Source organism: Strix uralensis, chromosome 32 (genome assembly GCF_047716275.1).
Source record: "Strix uralensis isolate ZFMK-TIS-50842 chromosome 32, bStrUra1, whole genome shotgun sequence".
Taxonomy (NCBI): Eukaryota; Metazoa; Chordata; class Aves; order Strigiformes; family Strigidae; genus Strix; species Strix uralensis.
Window position 1 is genome coordinate 3,410,742 of NC_134003.1, and position 20,381 is coordinate 3,431,122.

A 20,381-nucleotide genomic window follows, 5' to 3' on the forward strand; every position below is an offset into this window, starting at 1 on the left:
GGCGCCGCGGTGGCTGCGCCCGTGCCTGGCTGGGAGCAGTTTGGGGACAAAACCAGCCCTTTCCAGGAGGAAACAGCTCCAGTTCTCCATCACAGTCCCAGACGGGGGGGGCAAAGGGGCCACCGGGGGTCCCCAGCTGCTGGGGACGGGTGGGGGGATGAGGGGCAGCGGCGGCGGCAGGACGGGGTCAGGAGCGTTTGGTCTGGAGGGTCTCGTACATCTCCTGGCCCTCAGCGCTGAGCCCCTGCGGGGGAGACGGGGTTACAGGGTGCCTGCGCCCCCCCCGCCACCCCCCCTCCAGAGTGTCACCCCAGCGCTGGGGCTTCTACCCAGTGTGTGCCCCACGGAAGGGCCCTGGGGGGCTGCGGTGAGGGGGGGGCTGCCCCCAGGGTGGGGAGGGGCGACAGGGCACCCAGGGGGAACAGCACGGGCAGGGTGGGGCACCCACGGGGGGCAGGGTGGGGCACCCACGGGGGGCAGGGTGGGGCACCCACGGGGGGCAGGGTGGGGCACCAGGGTCAGCAGCTGTGGGTAGGGCCTCCCCGGGACAAGGACCCCCCCCCCGGGCTGCGTCACCCCCAGGCTGACTCACGGTGTAGATGGCTTCTTCCTTCTGCTCCGGGAAAGAGAAACAGAAAGAAATTGGGGGGTGGGGGGGGGGGACAGGGACACAGACACGTCTGCCCCCCCCAGCTGCGGGGACGTTTCCTGAATTTCTTCCTCACAATCTGGTACCACCAGAGCCACCCCCCCGCCCCCAAATCCCCTTCGCTTTCCCCTTCCATGGCTGCGGCACCATCTGGGGGGGCCCGTCCCCCCCCGGGTACCCCAGCCCCAGCCCCCCTGTCCCTTGGCCGGCAGCGCCGTTACCTCCTTGCCCGCTCCCTGCTGGGACGCTCGGTGAGCCAGGAACTGCAGGGGGGCGAGGGGGATGCCCCCCAAAAAAAACAGGTAAAAAAGAGAAATAAGAAGAGGAAAAAACCTCCAAGCCCTGGGGCAGCCGCTGTGGCGTCCCTGGGGGTGCCCCCCCCCGCAAAAAACAGGGCCGGGCCGGATCCTGGCGCTCACCTTGAGGCGGCAATAGAGGACGGTGAGGACGATGCCGTAGAGGAAGAGGACGGCGTCCAGGATGTAGCAGAGCTCGGGCTCCACCAGGGCCTCTGGAGGGTGGAGCAGGGGCGGGGGGGACACGGGTGGGGTCCCAAGCGTCGCCCCCCCCCCCCCCGCACATCCAGGGTCCCCTCGGGCGGCATCGGGGAGCCCCAGCGCCCACCGGGACTCACCCCAGGGGGCCCCTCCACGCCACGAGCACCCCGGGGGGGCGTTCACAGGATCCTGGCTGGCCCCGAGGGACGCCGACGCCCCCCCCCCCAGGCGCTCCCCGTCCCCGCGGGACCCCCCCCACCTGCGGCCGGGGTCCACAGCAGCAGCAGCGTGGCGGCGAGCAGCAGGCGGGCGCCCATGGCTGCGCTCGGCCCCCGCGGGCGTCAGGGCGTCGAGGCGATCACGCCAGAGTCAGCGACCGCAGGGCCGGCACCTTCCTCCCCGCCGGCTCGCGCCACCCCCCCACCATTTCACTTCCCCCGCCCGCACCCCCCTCCCTCCTCCGGGGCCGGAGCAGCCGCCCCCCCCCTTCCCATCACGGGCCGAGGGGACGTCGCTCAAGGGCCAAGGCCGTGTCCCCAAGCATCCCCCGGCCTCCCTGTGCCCACCCCCCCCAGCCCCTGCGGCACCCTGGGGGGGCTGCAGGAGCCCCCACCGGCACCGGGGGCTGCTGAGGAAAGGGGGGGGCGGCCAGAGGTGAAGCCCCGGGGATCCCTCCCAGCCCCCCAGGAGGGGAAGCTGGCGACCACGAGCCTCACGTGGGAAGGAGAGGAAGAGCGTGAGGTTTTCCTGGAGAAGAGCTGAGGCGGGGACGCAGACGTGGCGTGGGACAGGCAGAGACCCGGTTTGGGCTTTATTTGACTCAAATGAGGAAGAGGGCGCGTGGGGGGGGCCGGGGACACCCCCCGCCCAGAGCAGCAGCCGCAGCAGGGACGGGCACAGGGCGGCCACCTCTCACCGATCCACTTCCCCAAAGACGATGTCCTGCGTGCCTGGGGTGGGAGAGGGGGGGTCAGAGCACCGTCACCCCCCCGGCAGGGGGAAGGACCCCCAAGAGCCGCGGGAGCCCCCGGAAGGAACGCACCGATGATGGCCACGACGTCCGCCAGCATGTGGCCCTGCGACATCCGATCCAGACCGGCCTGAAGCAGAAGCGCAAGAACCCCCGTCAGCCCGTAGCCCCCCCCGACCCCGGCACCCCCGAGCACCCGGCACCCCGAGGCGGGAGGGGGGCGGTTCTGCCTCCCGGGTTTGCACAAGAGCTGCCCGGCCCCGCTCACCGCTTCCGGAGCGGGCGGGGGCTGCGGCGGGGGGCAGGCGGGGAGGGGGCGCTGCCCCCCCAGCGCGGGGCAGGGAGGGGAAGTGGCCGGTTGTGGGCAGGGAGAGGAAACCAGCGCCAGGGGCAGCGGCACGAGAGGAGCGATGGGGTCTGGGGGGACGCACAGGGCCCCAGTCCCCCGCCCTGGGGCGAGTCCTGCAGGGACGGGGGGCACCAGCTCGTCCCCCCCAGCCCAGACCCCCCCCTCGCCGCGGGCCCGGCCGCTCCTACCAGGTGAGCGAAGCCCGGCGCCTTGATCTTGCAGCGGTAAGGCCGGCTGCTGCCGTCCGACACCAGGTAGACGCCGAATTCGCCCTGCGGGACGCGGGGACGGGGCTGGTGACGCCGGCGGGGCCAAGTTGGGGACAGGAGGGCCTGGCCCGGCGGCGGCAGCAGCCCCGCGGCATCCCCGGGAGCGGCCCGACCCCGTGTCACCGTCCCCGCGACGCCGCGAGAAGCGTCACCTTGGGGGCCTCGATGGCCGTGTAGGTGGCTCCGGGGGGCACTTGGTAGCCCTCGGTGTAGAGCTTGAAGTGATGGATCAGGGACTCCATGGAGCTCTGCGGACACAGGGCGGCACCGTCGCCGCGGGGGGGAGCGGGCAGGGAGCGCTGCCTGTCCCCTGCCTGCGCCTCGGCGGGGGACAGGGCGCGGCACGTGGCAGCCAGGGCGGTGGCCACGGTCCCACGGCCACGGGCCACAGCGAGCGCGGGGGACGAGGCGGCAGCCGCCGGGTCTCCTCTGCCTTCACCGGGGCGGCTCCGAGCGGGGCTGGGGGGTGCGGGAGCGGCTCCCCCCTGCACAAACCTCCCCCCCGCGCAGGGACGGTTGCGGCGAGGCCCCGCGCGGGAAGGAAGCGCCTTTACCTTCATCTCTGCCCGCTTCGGGGGGGAGATTTTGGCATCGTCTACTTTGATCTCCCCCTCCGGCATCTTGTTGAGGCACTGGAGGATGATACGGAGCGACTGTCGCATCTCCTCCACGCGGCACAGGTACCTGCGGGACCCCCACGGCACTCAAGACCTGCCCAGGACCCCCCCGGCCCCCCCCAGCGCCGGGGCGTGACGTACCTGTCGTAGCAGTCGCCGTGGGAGCCGATGGGGACGTCGAACTCCACCTGGTCGTAGACGTCGTAGGGCTGCGTCTTGCGCAGGTCCCAGTGGATCCCCGAGCCCCGGAGCATCACCCCGCTGGGCGGAGGGAGGGGGGTGAGCACCCAAACCAGACGGGGCCCTCCCCACGCCCCGATGCCGGGGAAAGCGGCCACACATCCCCCCACCACGGCCACGGCTCCGACCCGCCCCGGGGAACCCCGCAGTGGGGGATGAGACCTTTGGACTCGACCCCGACCCTTCTGGGGGGGACGAGGACGCAGCTGGGCAGCGGCAGGAGGCTGAGCCCCCCCCTCAGGCATCCCCAGGAGCCCCCTGACCCACCTGAATCCGTAGTTGAGAGCCTCCTCCGCCGTTATCACCCCGATGTCGACCGTGCGGTTCTTCCAGATGCGGTTGTTGGTCAGCATCTGCGGGCAGATGCGCATCAGCCCCCCGGCCCCCTCTCCCGATGTGGGTCACGCCGTCACCGCCGCGGGGGGAGCGACCCCGCGGGGTCAGCGCGACTCCCCAGCCCTCAGGGTGCCGGGAAACGGGGCCCGTCCCGCCTCACCTCCTCCACCTCGTCGATCCGCATGGAGAAATTCTTCACAAACTCATAGATGTCGTCCATCAGCCCCAGGGGCAGATCCTGCGCGGGAGGAGGGGAGGGTGGCACTGGGGGGCGCCCTGGCCGGCGCAGGGACACCCCGCGCCCCCCCCGCCAGAGCCGCCCTCACCTGGTGCACCCCGCCGGGGCGGATATAGGCCGCGTGCATCCGTGCCCCCGAGACCCGCTCGTAGAACTCGAACATCTGCGGGGACACAGGGGATCCCGCTGCGTCCCGGCACGGCGCAGCCCCGAATCCACCCCCCCCGCCGCAGCCACGCTGCCCTTTACCTTCTCCCTCTCCTCAAACATCCAGAAAAAGGGCGTCATGGCCCCAATGTCCAGCGCGTGCGTGGTCACAGCCATGATGTGGTTGAGCAGCCGCGTTATCTCTGCGAAGAGAACTGGGGGCAGAGGGGGTGCAGGGGGGTGAGCCCCTCGGCTGAGCCCCCAGAAAGCCGAGAGCTACGAGCCCTCAGGAGGGCAGGCAGGGCAGGCTGGGGTCCCCGCGGAAACACCACAGAGATGCGTGAGGCCGCCCCCACCTCGGATCCACTGAGCCCGCACCGGCGGGCGGATGTTGAGCAGCTTCTCCACGGCCAGGGAATAGGCCTGCTCGTTGCACATCATGGACACGTAGTCCAGGCGGTCGAAATAGGGCAGCGCCTGCCAAAAAATCGGCATCGAGCAGCAGCCGCTGGCACCCGCAGCCGGGCAGTGAAGGCCCGGGGCTGCCGGGAGCACCCGGGGGGGTCCGTCGCAGCTGGGCAGCGCCAGGACACAGCCCCAGCCCCAGCAGCTCCCAGGCCCAGGGCGCTCCGAGCGCACAGCGGCCACCGAGAGCCCAAAAGCCGCGGCCCCGGGCTGGAGCAGACAGCCCCGCCTCGGGGTAAGGCGCGAGGGCAGGCAGGCAGCACCCTCGGCGAGTTTTCCAGCTCACAGACACCGCGAGGGCCCCAGTCCAGGGCGCGGCTGAGCGGGGCTGTCGTGGCGCTGCCCCACGCCGCAGCGGCTCCCCCCTCCCCTGGGCTATTTCAGGCTCTGGCCAACGGGAAGGTTAAACCCGACTGGGATAATAAATCATCAGGGTCTGTTTACAAACACCACTGCGAACCCTGCCAAGCAAATAAATCCCCTCCCAGCGCGCCAAGGAGCTGCTGACGTATCTGAGCAGACAGCTGCAGACAGACGGACACCAGCAGCCCCTCACCTCCTCGCCGCTAAAGGACAGCCCGTGCTCTGCCGCCGGACAGACACCCCCCCCGGGACGGGGGGGGCGCCGGCAGCCCGCCGGGCCGTACCTGCAGGTACGTCTTGTACTCGATGAGCTTCTCGGTGCCTCGGTGCAGGAGGCCGATGTGGGGGTCGCACTTCTTCACCGTCTCCCCGCTGAGCTCCATCACCAGCCGCAGGACCCCGTGGGCAGCCGGGTGCTGCGGCCCAAAGTTTATGGTCAAACTCGAGACCTTCTTGTGAGCCACAGGGTCCTTGTCTGCGCGGGGGAGGAAGGAGAATTGGGCGGGGAGGAACATCCAGCACCAAGCGCCCTCGGCCCTTCCCGGCAGCACGGACACGCAGAGCGGACGCCGGACAGACGTCCGAGCCGAGCTCAGCGCTTGGCCAGACACCAGGAACGCGGCGTCCCCGCCGCCAGCTCCCGCCTTGGCCCAGCACGAGACCCCTGGGACAGGCCCAAGGGCCTCCCGCCGCCTCCCGGGGGTGCGGGGAGCCAGACAGCGCCCTGCGCTGGGGGCGCGGAGGGGCCGGGGCGGGAGCTGAGCCTGGGGAGATCTGCAGAGCGGCCTGGAGCCACGGGGGCGAAGCTCAAAGCCCGAGCGGGGCCCGACACGGGAGCCCCGAGTGGCAGATGGGACCCTCGGGAGAACAAGCTGCCCCCGAACACCCGCTGGGCGCCCACGTCACCCAGCGAGCCCCAGCCTGGCCCCGAGCACCCACCAAGCAGCAGCCCTGGGCACCAGGGGCCCTGGGAGACCCTCGGACCCCCACAGGACCCGTTGGGCCGGTACCTCTGTGAGCCCCAGGCCCCAGAGGGCACCCAATGGCCCCCGGCCTGACCCGCGGCACCCTATGACCTCACGTAACCCCCAGCCTGGCACCCTCCGAGCCCCACGGGGCCCCGGGTGCCTCCCGGACAGCCCTGAGCATCCACAGGGCCGCCAGCGAGCCCCAGTCCGGCTCTGGAGCCCCCTGAGGGCCCCCAAGGGTCTCCGACACCCCCTCAGGGCACCTCCGGGAACCACCCGGGGCACCCAACACCCTCCCAGGGGCCCCCATCACCTTTCAGGGCCCCCTGGTCCCTCCAGCGCCCGCCTGACACCTGCCAGGGCCGCGGTCTCCCTCCTCCGGGGCCCCCCCAGGGCCTCAGGGCTCCTCCGGGGACCCCGACACCCTCCCAGCGCCCCGGCCTCCCCCTGTCAGGGGTCCCCCGCCGCCCCTCACCGTTCCACGGTGGCGGCACCCACTTCTCCGTCTCCTTGCTCGGGTACATGACGGCGCCGGCGAACTGCTGGGCCCACTCCACATCGGGCTGCCACTGCCGCGCCGCCCTGCGGGACCGGACGGGACGGGCCGTGAGAGGGAGCCAGGACCGCCGCCCGGGCCCCGCCGCCCCCGGCCCTGTCCTCCCGCCCCCTGTTCCCCACCGCTCTCACCGGGCCGGGGCCGGCCCCAGCCGCGCCGCCGCCGCCGCCCGCAGCCCCGAAGGTGCCCGCAGCCGCCCCAGCGCCCGCAGCGCCGCCATCTTGCCCTTGGCGCTGCGCGTGCGCCGCCCCGCCCACAGCGCGGCGAGGGGCGGGGCCGGCGCCATGTTTGGGGAGGGCAGGCGAAGCCCTGCGGCGCCGCCATATTGACCATGGGCAGCTCCGCCGCCATCTTTACTAAGGGAAATGGCCGGGAATACTGCGGCCGCCGCGGCCGCCGCCATTTTTGTGCCGGGCAGAAGCTGGCGGCGGGCCGGGGCGGTGCCGGGGACCGGGAACGGAGGGGACAGGGACGGAAGGGACGGGGACGGAGGGGACGGGGACGGAGGGGACACCCCCGCAGGGGACAGGGCGAGCAGGACGCGCTGGGCGCAGGAGGAGGGGGGCGTCCCGGCGTGATGGCGGCGGGGACACGTGTCCCCAGGCCTCCCCGCTTGGGGACCGCTGCGGCCGGAGGTGGCCCCTGTCCCCTCCTGTGACACCTGCGGTGGCCTCTTGCGGGTGCTGGGGGGGGGGGGTGACAGGTATCAGGGTGACAGGGTTGAGGGGGGGGGGTGTGACCAAAATTGTCCCGTGTCCACCCTGGCCAAGCTGCACCCCCAGCCCCCAGCGTGGGGCGTCCCCAGGCTCCGGCGTCGGGACTTGCCCCCCTGCCAGGGGACAGGGGACCCCCCGCTGGGCCAGGACCCTCCATGTCCCCTGTCCCCCCCCCCACCATCCCCCCCAGGTCATGTTGGCTCCCGCGGCCTCACTCTGCGTCATGGTCCCCAGTGATGCCAGCGGCCGCCTGCCCCCACGTCACGGCTGTTCCCGGCCCGGTGTGACTCACGGTGGCCACGTGGGCTGACGCCATCCAGATGTTGGCCGCTGGCCACCCCCCCGCCCCCCCCCGCCATGGCGTGGGGCCACCCAGCTGCAGCTGGAGCCAGCCCCGGGCAGGAAGGCTGAGCCAGGAGGGGACCCCCCGTGCTGAGCCCCTGCTAGCACCCATGGGTGCCCCACGGCCCGGACCCCAGACCTGTGGGGGATGCTGGAGCTGGGGGGTGCTAGAACTGGGAGATACTGGAATTGGGGGATACTGGAGTTGGGAGATACTGGAGCTGGGGGGGATGCTGGAGTCAGGGGGTGCTGGAACTGGGAGATACTGGAGTTGGGGGATACTGGAGTTGGGGGATACTGGAATTGGGGGATACTGGAGTTGGGGGATACTGGAGTTGGGAGACACTGGAGCTGGGAGATACTGGAGCTGGGGGATGCTGGAGTCAGATGGTGCTGGAACTGGGAGATACTGGAGTTGGGGGATACTGGAGTTGGGAGATACCAGAGTTGGGGGACACTGGAGCTGGGAGACACTGGAGCTGGGGGATGCTGGAGCCGGCGGGTGCCGGAGGTGGCGGGTGCCAGCCGGAGCAGATGTCAGCTCCCGGGGACACCGGCTGTGCCGGACGCTGCAGCCCATGGGGACACCGGCGGATCCGTGTGAGCCACGTGTCGGCCGCGGCGGGTGCCAGGGCGCGGGGAGCTCCGGGGGCCTGCGGGCACGGGTGGGGGCTGGGCAGGTGCTGGCCCGGCCACAGCACCGGCACCGGCGGGTCCCATGGGCGCAGCCGCGGCGGCACAGAGGCCCTTTGTGCGGCAGCGCCCGGTGCCGCCGGGTCCCTTTGTCACCCTGTTGTTCTCCCGGGGACGGCGGGGATGGCACCGGCCCCGGGGCCACGCGGGGCACCCCCAGACCGGGGTGCTGCGGGTGCTGGGGGTGCCGGGGCAGGAAGGGCAGACGGGCCTGGCCCCCCCATTCCGAGAAGGGAGGAAGCAGGATGTGGCCCCGCGTCCTGCCTGGCCGGGCTGGGGGCCAGAAGGTGACTCCGGGTGTGAGACAGCGGGTGGCCCTGCTGGGAAGGGCGGACACGGGGAGGGGACGGAGGGGCTGACAGCGGATGGGCTGGAATGGAGGGGACCGGGAGGGATGAAGAGGATGAGGAGGGATGAAGAGGATGAGGAGGGATGGAGAGGGAGGGGACAGGCAGGGATGGAGAAGGATGGAGGGGATGGGCAGTGATGGAGAGGACAAGGAGGGATGAAGAGGATGAGGAGGGATGGAGGGGATGAGAGGGATGGAGGGAATGGAGAGGGATGAAGAGGATGAGGAGGAACAGAGGGGATGGAGGCGATGGGGAGGTATGAAGAGGATGAGGAGGGATGGAGGGGATGGGGACAGGCAGGGATGAAGGGGATGGAGAAGGATGGAGGGGATGGGCAGTGATGGAGAGGACAAGGAAGGATGAAGAGGATGAGCAGTATGGAAGGGACAGGCAGAGATGAGGAGGATGAGGAGGGACGGAGGGCAAGGCTGCCCTGGCAGACGCCCACGGCAACCGCGGCCCCCGCTGCCCCGGGGGTGCCCCGAGCGGCCCCGGCGAGGGGGGTCCCGGCGAGGGGGATCCCCCGGCCCAGCCCCGCTCCCGGGGGACCCGGCTCTGCCTTCCCGGAACGTCCCGGGGGGTCCGGGGCCTCCCCCGCCGCCGGGGCTGCCCCGCTCCGCCCCCCGCCCGGGGCCGCCTCTCCCGCCCGTTAAAAGGCGGCGGCGGAGCCGGCGGGGACCCGCTATCGCCTCCCGCTGTCGCGCTGTCGCGGTGCCCGGGCCATGCGCCGCGCGCTCCTGCTGCTCCTGATCGCCGCTGTCGCCGCCGTCGGGGCCGCCCCCGGCCCCGCGTGTCCCGTCACGGCCCCGGGCGAAGCCGGGACACGGTCCCGCGTGGGGCCGGCCCCGAGGAGAGCCAAGGTACGGGCGGGCCGCGACACGGCGGACTGGGACGGACTGGGACGGGGATGGACCGGGACTGGGATGGGCTGGGACGGGGATGGACCGGGACTGGGACGGGGATGGACCGGGACTGGGATGGGCTGGGACGGGGATGGACCGGGACTGGGATGGGCTGGGCGGGGATGGGCTGGGACGGGGATGGACCGGGACTAGGATGGGCTGGGGCGGGGATGAACCGGGGCTGGGACGGGGATGGACCGGGACTGGGACGGGCTGGGACACGCCGCAGGGAGGCGGACTGGGACCAGGACGGGCTGGGACTGGGATGGGCTGGGACCGGGACACGTCGGACGGAGACGGGCTGGGCCAGGTCCGGGCTTCCCCTCCGCCTCCCGGGGCACCGCCGGGACCCGCCCCGAGGGGCGACCGGTGCCGCGGGCAGCCGGGACCCTGCGGGGTGTTGGGGGGGGGGCACCGGGGGCGGGGGGGGGGGGGCGCAGGGAGGGGCCCAGAGACACTGGGGAGCACCGGGCTGGCACGGGCGCGGTGCCGGGGGGCACCGGCAGGGATGTGCCCGTCGGTGGGGGACACCGGCCGTCCCCTGCTGGTCCCCTGCCCCAGCGCCCCGACTCCCGGCAGCGCTTCGCCTCGGTGCCGCGGTACGTGGAGACGCTGGTGGTGGCGGACGAGTCGATGGGGCGGTTCCACGGCGCCGGGCTCCGGCGGTACCTGCTGACGGTGCTGGCGGCGGCCGCCCGGTCCTTCGGCCACGGCAGCCTCGGCAACGCGGTGGAGCTGCGGGTGACGCGGCTGGTGGTGCTGGGCCAGGGCACCCCCGGGCCCCCCATCACCTCCAACGCCGCCCAGGTGCTCCGCGACTTCTGCCAGTGGCAGCGGGAGCTCAACGTCCCCGACGAGGACAGTCCCCTCCACTTTGACACCGCCATCCTCTTCACCCGGCAGGTGGGGGGAGCTGATGGCTGGGGGGGTTCGGGGGGGCTGGGGGGCGTCAGTTTGGGGTCCCCACAGGGGGGGGTGGGAGCTGGCGGGGTCCCTGGGTGCCCTCCAGGGTGGGTGGGTGCTGGCTGTGGTGTCCATGGGGCTGGCGGGGTCCCTGCGGCCCGTCCCAGGGCGTTTGGGTGCTGGCCAGGTTTGGGGGTGTCCCCAAGCCGCCCCCCCCGAGCCCCTGCCTGCCCCCAGGACCTGTGCGGGGCGGCCACCTGCGACACGCTGGGCATGGCCGACGTGGGCACCGTCTGCGACCCCGAGCGGAGCTGCGCCATCGTGGAGGACGACGGGCTGCAGTCGGCGTTCACGGCCGCCCACGAGCTGGGTGAGCCGGGGGGGGCCAGCGGGGGGCGGGGGGGGCCACCCACTGCCACCCGTGAGCCCCCCGGGGCTGATGTCACCGTCCCCCGGCGCAGGCCACGTCTTCAGCATGCTGCACGACACCTCCCCGCCCTGCCGGGAGCTGAACGGCCGCTCCGGGGCCGCCCGCCGGGTGATGGCTCCCGTCCTCTCCTCGCTGGAGCCCGGCGAGGTCTGGTCCCCGTGCAGCGCCCGCTTCATCACCGACTTCCTGGACAACGGCCACGGTAGGGCCCGGCCGGCAGGGCCCGGCGCAGCCGCGTCGCCCCCCGGTGCCCTCCGGGACGCCCGGTGCAGCGGTGCCGTGTCCCCGCAGGTCACTGTCTCCTGGACAAGCCTCCGGAGTGGCTGCAGCTGCCCTCGGCGCTGCCGGGCAGCGTGTACCCGCTGTGGCGACAGTGCCAGCTGGCCTTCGGGCCCGAGTCGCGGCCCTGCGGGGACCCGCAGCCGCCCTGCGCCGCGCTGTGGTGCACGGCCCGGGCCGGCGGCCGCGCCGTCTGCCAGAGCAAGCGCCTGCCCTGGGCCGACGGGACGCCGTGCGCGGGGGGGGGCGCCTGCCTGGACGGGCTCTGCGCGGGGCCCGGCCGCCTGCGGGAGCTCACCGTGAGTGCGAAGGGGCGGCGGGGGGGCGGCGGGGGGGCGCTCGCCCGCCGGCACCGGTTTGACTGCCCCCGCGTTGCGTTCTCCGGCCGCAGACGCGCACGGACGGCGGCTGGGGCCCGTGGGGGCCGTGGGGCGGGTGCTCGCGGACCTGCGGCGGCGGGGTGCGGCTGTCCCACCGCGGCTGCACCGCGCCGGCGCCTCGCCACGGCGGCCGGTACTGCGAGGGCAAACGGACCCGCTTCCAGTCCTGCAACGTGGAGGAGTGTCCCGGCAGCACCCGTGAGTGGGGGGTGTGGGGGGCACCGCGCCCCGCCCGCGGGGGGGTGGGCGCTGCCGCCGGGGCTAACCGTGCCCCGCCGGGTCTAAACCGCGCCCCGCCGCCGGCAGCCCTCGCCTTCCGGGAGGAGCAATGCGCCGCCCACAACCACCGCCCCGACCCCGCCACGGGGCTCCCGGGCCCCCCGGACTGGGTGCCGCGCTACAGCGGCGTCCCCGAGCGGGACCGGTGCAAGCTGACCTGCCAGTCCCGGACCCTGGGCTACTACCACGTGCTGCAGCCGAGGGTGAGTGTGTCCCCCCCCCCCCCGCCGGGCGCCCCGCGGTGCCGCCGGCGGGAGCTGAGGCCGAGCCGTGCCGCAGGTGACCGACGGGACGCCCTGCTCCCCCGAGAGCACGGGGGTGTGCGTGCAGGGCCGCTGCGTCCCCGCCGGCTGCGACCGCGTCATCGGCTCCAAGAAGAAGTTCGACAAGTGCATGAGCTGCGGCGGCGACGGCTCCGGCTGCACCAAGGTCTACGGCTCCTTCGCCAAAGCCCGGTGAGCACCTCGGCGGCGGCGGCGGCGGCGGGGCGGGCCGCCACCCGCGGCATCACCCCCCCGCCACAACCCCCGCTGTGCCCCGCAGCTACGGCTACAACGACGTGGTGACCATCCCGGCGGGCGCCACGCACCTCCTGGTGCGGCAGCGCTCGGCGGGCGGCGGCGCCTTCCTGGCGCTGCGGCGGCCGGGCGGCGGCTCCCTGCTCCACGGCGGCCGCGTCCTCCTGTCCTCCGCCACCGACGTGCCGCTGCCGGGCGGCGCGACCCTGCGCTACAGCGGGGCCACGGCGGCCGCAGAGACGTTGGCCGGGCGGGGGCCGCTGCGGGAGGCGCTGGTGCTGCAGGCGCTGGTGGTGGACGAGCGGCGCCCGCCGCGCCTCCGGTTCAGCTTCTTCGTGCCCCGGGCGCGGGGACGCCCGTCGGCAGCCTGGGAGCAGCAGAAGGCCGAGATCCTGGAGATCCTCCGGAGCCGCCGGCGTGACAAGTAGCGGCGGGAGCCCGGCCGGGAGCGGCTCTGCCCGGGAGCGGCCCCGCAGCACCTATTTATGCGGTTATTTATGACCCACCGGGGCCGGGGGCACCGTCCGCGGGATGGTGTCGGGCGGCCCCCGGCAGACTCGTCGAGCCCCGGTGCAGGCAACCGCGGCTACCTCAGCCCCTCGGCGGGCGGCGCGGGGCGACCCCCTGGGCAGGCCCCAGGCCCCCCCCGCCCCGGCGCAGCCCCCCCGCTGTCATTTACCGAGCGCCGTTATTTAAAGCTGTTCACGGACCGGCTGGCGCGGCGTGTGCTGAGCGGCGCGGCGGTGCCAGGCGCGGGACGTCCCTCGGCAGCCGCGGCTGCGCCCACCCGCCCTCGCTGCTCCCAGCACCTTCCCGGCCGCTCCCCCCCGGGTACCGCCAGCACCCCCCCGCTCCCCAAGAACCGGGCGCCACCGGGCTTTTGCCCACAACTTTATTGGGAGCCTCCTCCGGCCGCGCGCAGCCCCCCGGGGTGGCCGCGGTCTGTTCCCCTCATCCCGCGGGGGGGAAATCCCACCCCCCTGCATCCCCGGGACGGCGGGGCCGGGCGCCCGCTCTGCCGGGGAGCCCCGGGACCTCACGGCCGCAGCGGCTCGGTGCTGCCGGGCGGGTGCCCGGGCTCCAGGGGGGGGAGAGGCCCCGCGCTGCCGGGCCCAGAGGCAGCGAAGCTCCGCGGGGGCTCCGGGGGGGATTTGGGGGGGGCCCCGCCGGGGGTGGGCGCTCACCGGGGCCGGCAGGGCAGCGGGAGCAGCGCGATGAGGCGGACGGCGGCGGCGGGGAGCGGGGGGGGGTTCGGGGCAGCCCCGCGGGGACGGGACACGGGGGGGACCCAGGGCCGGAGGGGAGCGCGGGGATCCGCGGAGGAGGGGCACGGGGACACCCCCCTCCCGGTCCCGGGCGTTCCCCCCCGGTCCCGGCGGCACCTGCCGCGCAGGGCCGTGGGCCAGCACGGCGCGGGGGGCGTAGCCCAGGCCGGGGCGGGCGAGCGGCGGGCAGAAGGGCACCGCCCTGCCACCAATCGGAGCGCGCCCGCGCCGTGACGTCACGGAGGGGGGCGGGGCAAAACGCGGAAGGGCGGCGAGGCGGCAGCGTGCGCGGTTGCCGCGGCGACGGAGGTGACGCTGGACACGCCCCTTTGGGCCGTCCACGCGGCGCCCCGCCCCCTGACGCCAGCTCGGGCTCCCCCGGGTCCTGCCGCCCGCCGGCGCTGCGGGACACTCACACCCCGCCTGGGCCCCGCCCTCCACCCTCAGGCACCCGAACCGCGTCCCCCGTCGCCACCCCCAGCCCCGCGGCCTCGGTGCCACCGCTCCGGCCCCTCCTGCCGCAGCACGGCCTTGGCCCCACCCTGACCCCGCCCGCCGGGGCGCGACCGGCCCCTTTAACACCCGCCACGTCAGGAGGCCCCGCCCCCACGTCACCACGCCCCGCGCTCTCGCGCTCCGTCCGTTCCAAGATGGCGGCGGCGGCCGGTCGGGGCTGAGGCGTTTCCGCCGCCCGCAGGTACCGGGGGGGCCCCGGAGCGCCCCGGGTGTGTCCGTGTGTCCCCCCCGCGCCGCGGGTCCCACCCTCCCCCTTCCCCGCGGCGCCCCGCGATGCGGCCCGGCCCCCCCGGCGCCCGCAGCCGCCCCCGGTGATCCGGGCCCGCGGCGGCCCGGCCGGGCCCCGCCATGCTGCGGCGGCTGCTGGAGCGGCCCTGCACGCTGGCGCTGCTCGTGGGCTGCCAGTTCGCCTTCGTCGCCTACTTCTCCCTGGGGGGGTTCCGCAACCTCACGTCCCTCTTCGGCCGCGCCGCCGGGCCCGTCTTCGACTACTCCCGCACCCACGACGTCTACGCCAACCTCAGCCGGCTGCTGCCCCGCCGGCCCGCGCGCCCCGACCCCGCGCGGCCGCTGCCCTTCTGCCCCGAGCGGTCGCCCTTCCTCGGTGAGTGGGGCCGCCACCCGCAGCCCCCCCCCGCTTCGGGGGAGCGTCACGGCCGGTGGGGGGATCCCGGGCGGGGAGGGTCGGGGCAGGCACCGGCCGCCCCTCCCCGGGGGAAGAAACCGGCGGGGCCGGTCTGGGGAGGCTCCCGCGGGTTTGGGGCGGGGGGGGAGCGGCCCCGGGGACCCGCGCCCCGTCCCCACGCCAGCCTGTGCCGTCCCCGCGCAGTCGGCCCGCTGACGGTCAGCTTCAGCCGGGTGCCCACGCTGGAGCAGATCCAGGCGAAGAACCCGGCGGTGCGGGAGGGCGGCCGCTACCAACCCCCCACCTGCGAGGCCCGGTCCCGCACCGCCGTCATCATCCCCCACCGCAACCGCGAGACCCACCTGGGCCACCTCCTCTACTACCTGCACCCCTTCCTGCAGCGCCAGCAGCTGCACTACGGCATCTACGTGGTGCACCAGGTGAGTCTGGGGGGGCGCAGGGGCCTGCGCCGGGCTCGTGCCGGGCCGCTGCTGCCAGCCCCCTCTCCCCATAGGCTGGCAACTCCACCTTCAACCGTGCCAAGCTGCTGAACGTGGGGGTGAAGGAGGCGCTGAAGGACGAGGAGTGGGACTGCCTCTTCCTGCACGACGTCGACCTCATCCCCGAGAACGACCACAACCTCTACACCTGCGACCCCTGGAACCCCAAACACGTCTCCATCGCCATGAATAAATTCGGATACAGGTGAGGGACCGCGGCGGGGGGGCGAGCTGGGAGCAAGGGGATCGGCCCCGGCTCAGCATCTCCCTCCCCTCGCAGCCTGCCGTACCCCCAGTACTTCGGGGGGGTCTCAGCTCTCACCCCTGACCAGTACATGAAGATCAACGGTTTTCCCAACGAGTACTGGGGCTGGGGCGGTGAGGACGATGACATTGCCACCAGGTAGGACGCCGTGGGGACCGCCGGTCTCTCCGTCCCCCGTGTTTGTGTCTCGCTGGCCCTGGGATGGCGTCACCAAGCAGGACGAGTGCGTGGGGGCCGTTGCCACCGCACCGGAGGGGGGATGTGGGCGCCATCCCCAGGCCCTGGCACCCTCGGGTGACACGGCGGCTCGTCCGCAGGGTGCGCCTGGCCGGCATGAAGATTGCCCGCCCGCCCGTCTCCATCGGCCACTACAAGATGGTGAAGCACAAGAGCGACAAAGGCAACGAGGAGAACCCCCACAGGTCGGGGGGGGGCTGGCTGGGGGTTTGGGGGTGACAGGATGGGCTTGGGGGCGACGCTCCCTCTCCCATGTCCTTTCCAGGTTCGACCTGCTGATCCGCACGCAGCGGATGTGGACGCAGGACGGGATGAACTCCCTCACCTACGCGCTGCTCGCCAAGCACCTCCACCCCCTCTACACCAACCTGACGGTCGACATCGGGACGGACCCTCGCGCCGGCCGCGGCCGCAGGGGCCCGGTGCCGGGCCACGAGGGCCAGAGGTACCGCAGCAGCACCAGCCTCTTCCGGGAGGAGATGCTGCGCAAGCTGCCGCGGGACGCCACGGGCTGGCGGGACCAGGGGCTGTCCCTGTCCCCACGGTCGCCCACAGCCGCCGTGCGGCAGCCGCTGGTGGGTAACGGCACCGGTTCCCCGCCGGGGATCACCCAGCGCAGCCCCGAGGCTGCTGGGGAGGGCGATGCCCACCCGGGGAGCAGCGCCGGCGTGGCTGTGGTGCAGGAGGAGGGTACCCTGCCCGCCCGCGGGGGCAACCAGAGCCTGCCGCAAGGACCCCGCTAGCCACCGGCCACCGCAGCTCCCCCATGGACTCTGCTCGCTGCCGCCCGGCGCTGGGGAGGGGCCCCCGCGGTGTGCGGGGCGGGGGAGCCGCGGCCGGGCCGGGTGCGTTGTGGCCTTGCTGGAGAGACTGGGGGGAGCAGCGAGCCCTGGGGGCAACCAGCCAGGGAGCTGTTGGCCGCGGGGCTGGTGCCTGATATTGGGGGCACCCCGGAAAGGGGGGCGGGGAGAGCCGGGGCCCTGGGGGCTCGCCTGGCTCCGTCTTGCTCCAGGCTGTGGGCACCTGAAGACGGTCGCAGGCTGCGCTGCCGGCGCGAGGTTATTTATTCTATTTATGAGCTGCTCCCTGGACCTTTATAAGGGTTTTTCAATAAAAAAAACACTTTGTCCTACAGCCACGGCACTGCTGGGTGCCAGGAGGGGACAGGGGAGGCCGGGGCTCAGCGGGGCCACCCCAGCAGCCGCTCCACGGCCGCTCTGGCGCTGGCGATGCAGTCGTTGACGGAGACGCCGGCGTAGGAGGCCCCGACGAGGCTGAGGGGCAGCCGCTGCTCCGCCAGGAAGCGGCCGATGCGCTCTGGGGACGGGGACGGGCGGTGGGCGCCTGGCGGGGGCCGAGGGACCCTCCATGCCCTGGCTCCCTCTTACCTGTGCGCTGCCAGTGGCCCAGCGTGTACTGGGGGATGCAGGCCTGGGGGGGGGAGCAGCCGGTGAGCCCTATGGGACGGCCGTGCCCCCCCCCCCCCTGCCCTGCGGTGCCATCACCTACCTGGTGCACCCGGACGATGCAGCGGGTCGGGGCCGGCTCCAGGCCCAGCTGCTCCCGCACGGCTGCCTGCGCCCGCTGCAGCAGCAGCGCCGGGGCCGCCGCCTCCCCGAAGCTCTGCCCGAACCAGGCACCTCCCAGCATCACCTGTATGGCACCGTGAGCCCCCAACAGCCCCGTGTCCCCCCCCCCAACTCCATCCCCTCCGCTCACCGTCAGCCGCACCGAGGCGGCCCCGGTGCCGTCATGCTGGGGGAAGGCCACCGAGTCGTAGACAATGCCCAGGAGGGAGGTGTCCTCGGAGGAGGGCACCAAGTGCCCAAAGCCCTGGGTGGGAGCGGGACGGGGTCATCTGTGGGTGCTGGGGGTCCCCGTGGGTGCCAGGGGACACCCGTGGGTGCCGGTCTCACCGTGACAGGCAACGTGACACCCTCGTACTGCAGGTTCACCACGGCCACTGACACAGCTGGGATGCGCCGCAGCTCCTGTGCCAGCGGCTCAGCCTCGTCCGGCAGCACCTCAGCCAGGGCTGGGGGGAGAGGGGACATCATGGGGGGACAACACCGTCCCCCTGCCCCTCCTAGGCCCCAGGGGAACGCCCAGCCCTACCTGCAGCCGGGAGGGCGCTGATCACGTGGTCGGCCGTCACGGTGCCGTCTGCCAGGGTGAGCTGGGGGGAAGAAGAGCATTGGCGGGGGTGTCACAGGGACGGGGGGCACTGAGAAGGGGACCCAGGCACCCCCCCAGCCAGGGCCCTACCTGCCAGCGGCCATCGGGGCAGCGGCGTAGGCGGCGCAGGGGCGCGTGGCAGCGCAGCTCGACGCCGCGCGGGCGCAGGAAGGCCACCAGCGCCTCGGCCAGGCTCTCCATCCCGCCCTGCAGCGACCACTGGCTCCAGCGCTCGGCCCGCGCCCGGCGGCTCAGCCCCGACTCGGCCCCGCGCTCCTTCCCTGCGGGTGACAGTGCCGGTGTCCCCTCATGCCGCAGCGGTGGCACTTGGGGTGTCCCCTCCCGGCGTCCCGGCGCTTACCGGAGCCCAGCGCCAGCCCCAGCAGGACGGAGCGCCAGCGCCGCTCTGCCTCAAAGAGCGCGGGGAAGCAGGAGCGGATGCTCAGCGCGCGGCAGTCCCCGGCGAACACCCCCCGGCACAGGCTGTCCACGGCGATGTCGGCCACCTGCAGGGACGTGGTGGGGTGAGGTTGGTCCCCGCCCGGCCCCTGCCAGGCCCTGATAAACCCCCGGCGTTATCGCCCCGCGCAGGCGCCCACCTCGCGGCCGAAGCGGCGATGGGCGAAGGCGTGAACGCTCTCGTCGGGCTCCGTCCCGGCCGGCGCCAGCAGGTCCCGCACCCCGCTCCAGAGCAGCGCCCGCGAGAAGGGGGGCACCGGCCGCAGCAGGCCCCTGGGGACACCGAGGGCTCAGGGAAGGGCGGCCCGCGGGTGGCACCGGGCGGGGGGGCGCCGGGGCAGGCACCTACCCCAGGCCCGAGGGCAGCTTGTGCAGGGCCCCGCCGGCGTAGAGGAAGCGGTTCCGGGAGGCCGGGTGGTCCCCGGGGACGGGCAGGACGTCGCTCTCCAGGCCGAGCTCGGAGACCTGGGGGGGACACGGGCAGGACGGGGGGGGGGACGGGCCCAGGACCCGCCACGGGGCAGCCTCGACCGGACTCCAGCACCCGTGCGGGGACCCCCAGACCCCTGCACGCCCCCAGGGACCCCCTCCGGACCCCGGCACCCTCGACCAACCCAGGGACCCCGCAACACCCCAGCCCCCACCCGGAGACCCTCTGGCACCCGGCACCCAGCCCCAGGCCCCCCCCGGACCACTGCACCCCAGGATCCCCGTGCCCTCATGGCCCCAGGGACCCCCGACACCCACCCAGGGACCCCCCCGGCCTCCAGCACCCTGGACCAACCCAGGGACCCCCCCCCCCCCTCCAGATCCCAGCACCCTGCCCAAGGGACACACACACACACACACACACACCACCCCCCCCCCACCCCACCCCCCCCGGATCCCAGCACCCTGGGTCCCCCTGGTGCCCCGAACCAAGTCCCAGGGACCCCCGCCTGCGCCCTCCGGGCCCGCCCTACCATGTGCAGGGTGTCGGTGCCCACCGCCCCCCCGGGGCGGACGCCCCGCGGCCCGTGCTCGAACACGGCCCCGTCGGCGGTGCGGGTGCTCTGCAGCCACCCCCCGAGGCGGCCGCTGGCCTCCAGCAGCAGCACCTGGGGACAGCGCGGTCACCCCGGAGTGTCCCCGGGGATCGGGGGGGGACTCCCAGGGGGACCCGGGGGCCGGCGGGGCCCCGCGCTCACCTTGGGCGCGCGGGGGCCGCGGGCCAGGTGGTAGCAGGCGGCCAGGCCGCTGATGCCGCCCCCCACGACGGCCACGGTCGGCGGCATTGAGGGACCTGGGCCGGGCAGCGGGGCCGGGCTGAGCGCCGGGGACCGGGACCGGGACCGGGACCGGCACCCCCGGCCCCCCCCCCGCCCCCCCCGCCCCGTCCGCACCTCTCCCGGTGCCCGCGTGTGAGCCGGGGACAGGGCGGGGCTAAGGACGCGGAGCGCCAATGGCATGACGCTCTCCTCTGATGGACAGGAGCAGGGACCGCCCCCCGTTCCCAGCGCTACGGCGGCCGAGCAGGACCAGGCTGCGGCGCGGTCAGCAACGCGCCCCGCCCCCGGCGGCCTACGCCCCGCCCACACGCCCGATACCCCGCCCCTTCCGCACCAGGCTGCGCCCCCCGCAGTGCACCTGCCTGTCAGCTCTAGCCCCGCCCCTCCCAGGCCCCGCCCCACCGCACACCTGCCCATCAGCTCTAGCACCGCCCCTCCCACCCCAGGCCCCGCCCCCCGCAGTGCACCTGCCTGTCAGCTCTAGCCCCGCCCCCACTGCACACCTGCCCATCAGCTCTAGCACTGCCCCACCGCTCCCAGGCCCCGCCCCCACCGCACACCTGCCCATCAGCTCTAGCACCGCCCCTCCCAGGCCCCGCCCCTGCTGCACACCTG

General features: G+C 74.0%; 5 protein-coding genes across 7 annotated transcripts; 2 read left to right on the top strand and 3 right to left on the bottom strand.

The window, feature by feature from the left end:
- Positions 1–46: 46 nt before the first annotated feature.
- On the bottom strand, positions 47–1,547 carry FCER1G (Fc epsilon receptor Ig). 2 transcript variants are annotated; one of them, XM_074853495.1, is made up of 5 exons: positions 1,406–1,547; positions 1,069–1,160; positions 871–912; positions 593–613; positions 47–244 (listed from the first exon to the last, which is right to left on the bottom strand). In XM_074853495.1, exons 1-5 carry the CDS (start codon positions 1,461–1,463, stop codon positions 188–190), a joined length of 270 nt encoding a protein of 89 aa, XP_074709596.1. In that variant the 5' UTR covers positions 1,464–1,547; the 3' UTR covers positions 47–187. The 2 variants fall into 2 exon arrangements, with proteins under 2 accessions (XP_074709596.1, XP_074709597.1); XM_074853496.1 differs by lacking the exon at positions 871–912.
- Positions 1,548–1,924: 377 nt separating this feature from the next.
- Positions 1,925–6,965, bottom strand: NDUFS2 (NADH:ubiquinone oxidoreductase core subunit S2). The gene is made up of 14 exons (XM_074853489.1): positions 6,796–6,965; positions 6,584–6,690; positions 5,425–5,615; positions 4,669–4,789; positions 4,415–4,527; positions 4,254–4,328; positions 4,088–4,165; positions 3,859–3,944; positions 3,493–3,612; positions 3,289–3,418; positions 2,887–2,982; positions 2,654–2,737; positions 2,189–2,246; positions 1,925–2,096 (listed from the first exon to the last, which is right to left on the bottom strand). The coding sequence occupies exons 1-14, from the start codon at positions 6,948–6,950 to the stop codon at positions 2,059–2,061; spliced, it is 1,452 nt and encodes a 483-aa protein (XP_074709590.1). The 5' UTR covers positions 6,951–6,965; the 3' UTR covers positions 1,925–2,058.
- A 2,125-nt stretch (positions 6,966–9,090) lies between these two features.
- Positions 9,091–13,165, top strand: ADAMTS4 (ADAM metallopeptidase with thrombospondin type 1 motif 4). Its single transcript, XM_074853488.1, has 9 exons — positions 9,091–9,625; positions 10,247–10,570; positions 10,808–10,940; positions 11,032–11,202; positions 11,292–11,578; positions 11,671–11,857; positions 11,966–12,141; positions 12,218–12,393; positions 12,482–13,165. The coding sequence occupies exons 1-9, from the start codon at positions 9,488–9,490 to the stop codon at positions 12,882–12,884; spliced, it is 1,995 nt and encodes a 664-aa protein (XP_074709589.1). The 5' UTR covers positions 9,091–9,487; the 3' UTR covers positions 12,885–13,165.
- A 1,219-nt stretch (positions 13,166–14,384) lies between these two features.
- Positions 14,385–16,998, top strand: B4GALT3 (beta-1,4-galactosyltransferase 3). The gene is made up of 6 exons (XM_074853493.1): positions 14,385–14,841; positions 15,067–15,302; positions 15,377–15,567; positions 15,643–15,765; positions 15,945–16,049; positions 16,130–16,998. The coding sequence occupies exons 1-6, from the start codon at positions 14,586–14,588 to the stop codon at positions 16,605–16,607; spliced, it is 1,389 nt and encodes a 462-aa protein (XP_074709594.1). The 5' UTR covers positions 14,385–14,585; the 3' UTR covers positions 16,608–16,998.
- Positions 16,945–19,901, bottom strand: PPOX (protoporphyrinogen oxidase). Of its 2 annotated transcripts, XM_074853491.1 has the most exons (13): positions 19,881–19,901; positions 19,686–19,780; positions 19,461–19,595; positions 18,848–18,963; positions 18,639–18,771; positions 18,401–18,545; positions 18,130–18,320; positions 17,980–18,040; positions 17,781–17,899; positions 17,584–17,697; positions 17,374–17,517; positions 17,253–17,295; positions 16,945–17,181 (listed from the first exon to the last, which is right to left on the bottom strand). In XM_074853491.1, the coding sequence occupies exons 2-13, from the start codon at positions 19,770–19,772 to the stop codon at positions 17,045–17,047; spliced, it is 1,425 nt and encodes a 474-aa protein (XP_074709592.1). In that variant the 5' UTR covers positions 19,773–19,780; positions 19,881–19,901; the 3' UTR covers positions 16,945–17,044. The 2 variants fall into 2 exon arrangements, with proteins under 2 accessions (XP_074709592.1, XP_074709593.1); XM_074853492.1 differs by lacking the exons at positions 19,461–19,595; positions 19,881–19,901 and having other exon boundaries at positions 19,686–19,870.
- Positions 19,902–20,381: the final 480 nt, after the last annotated feature.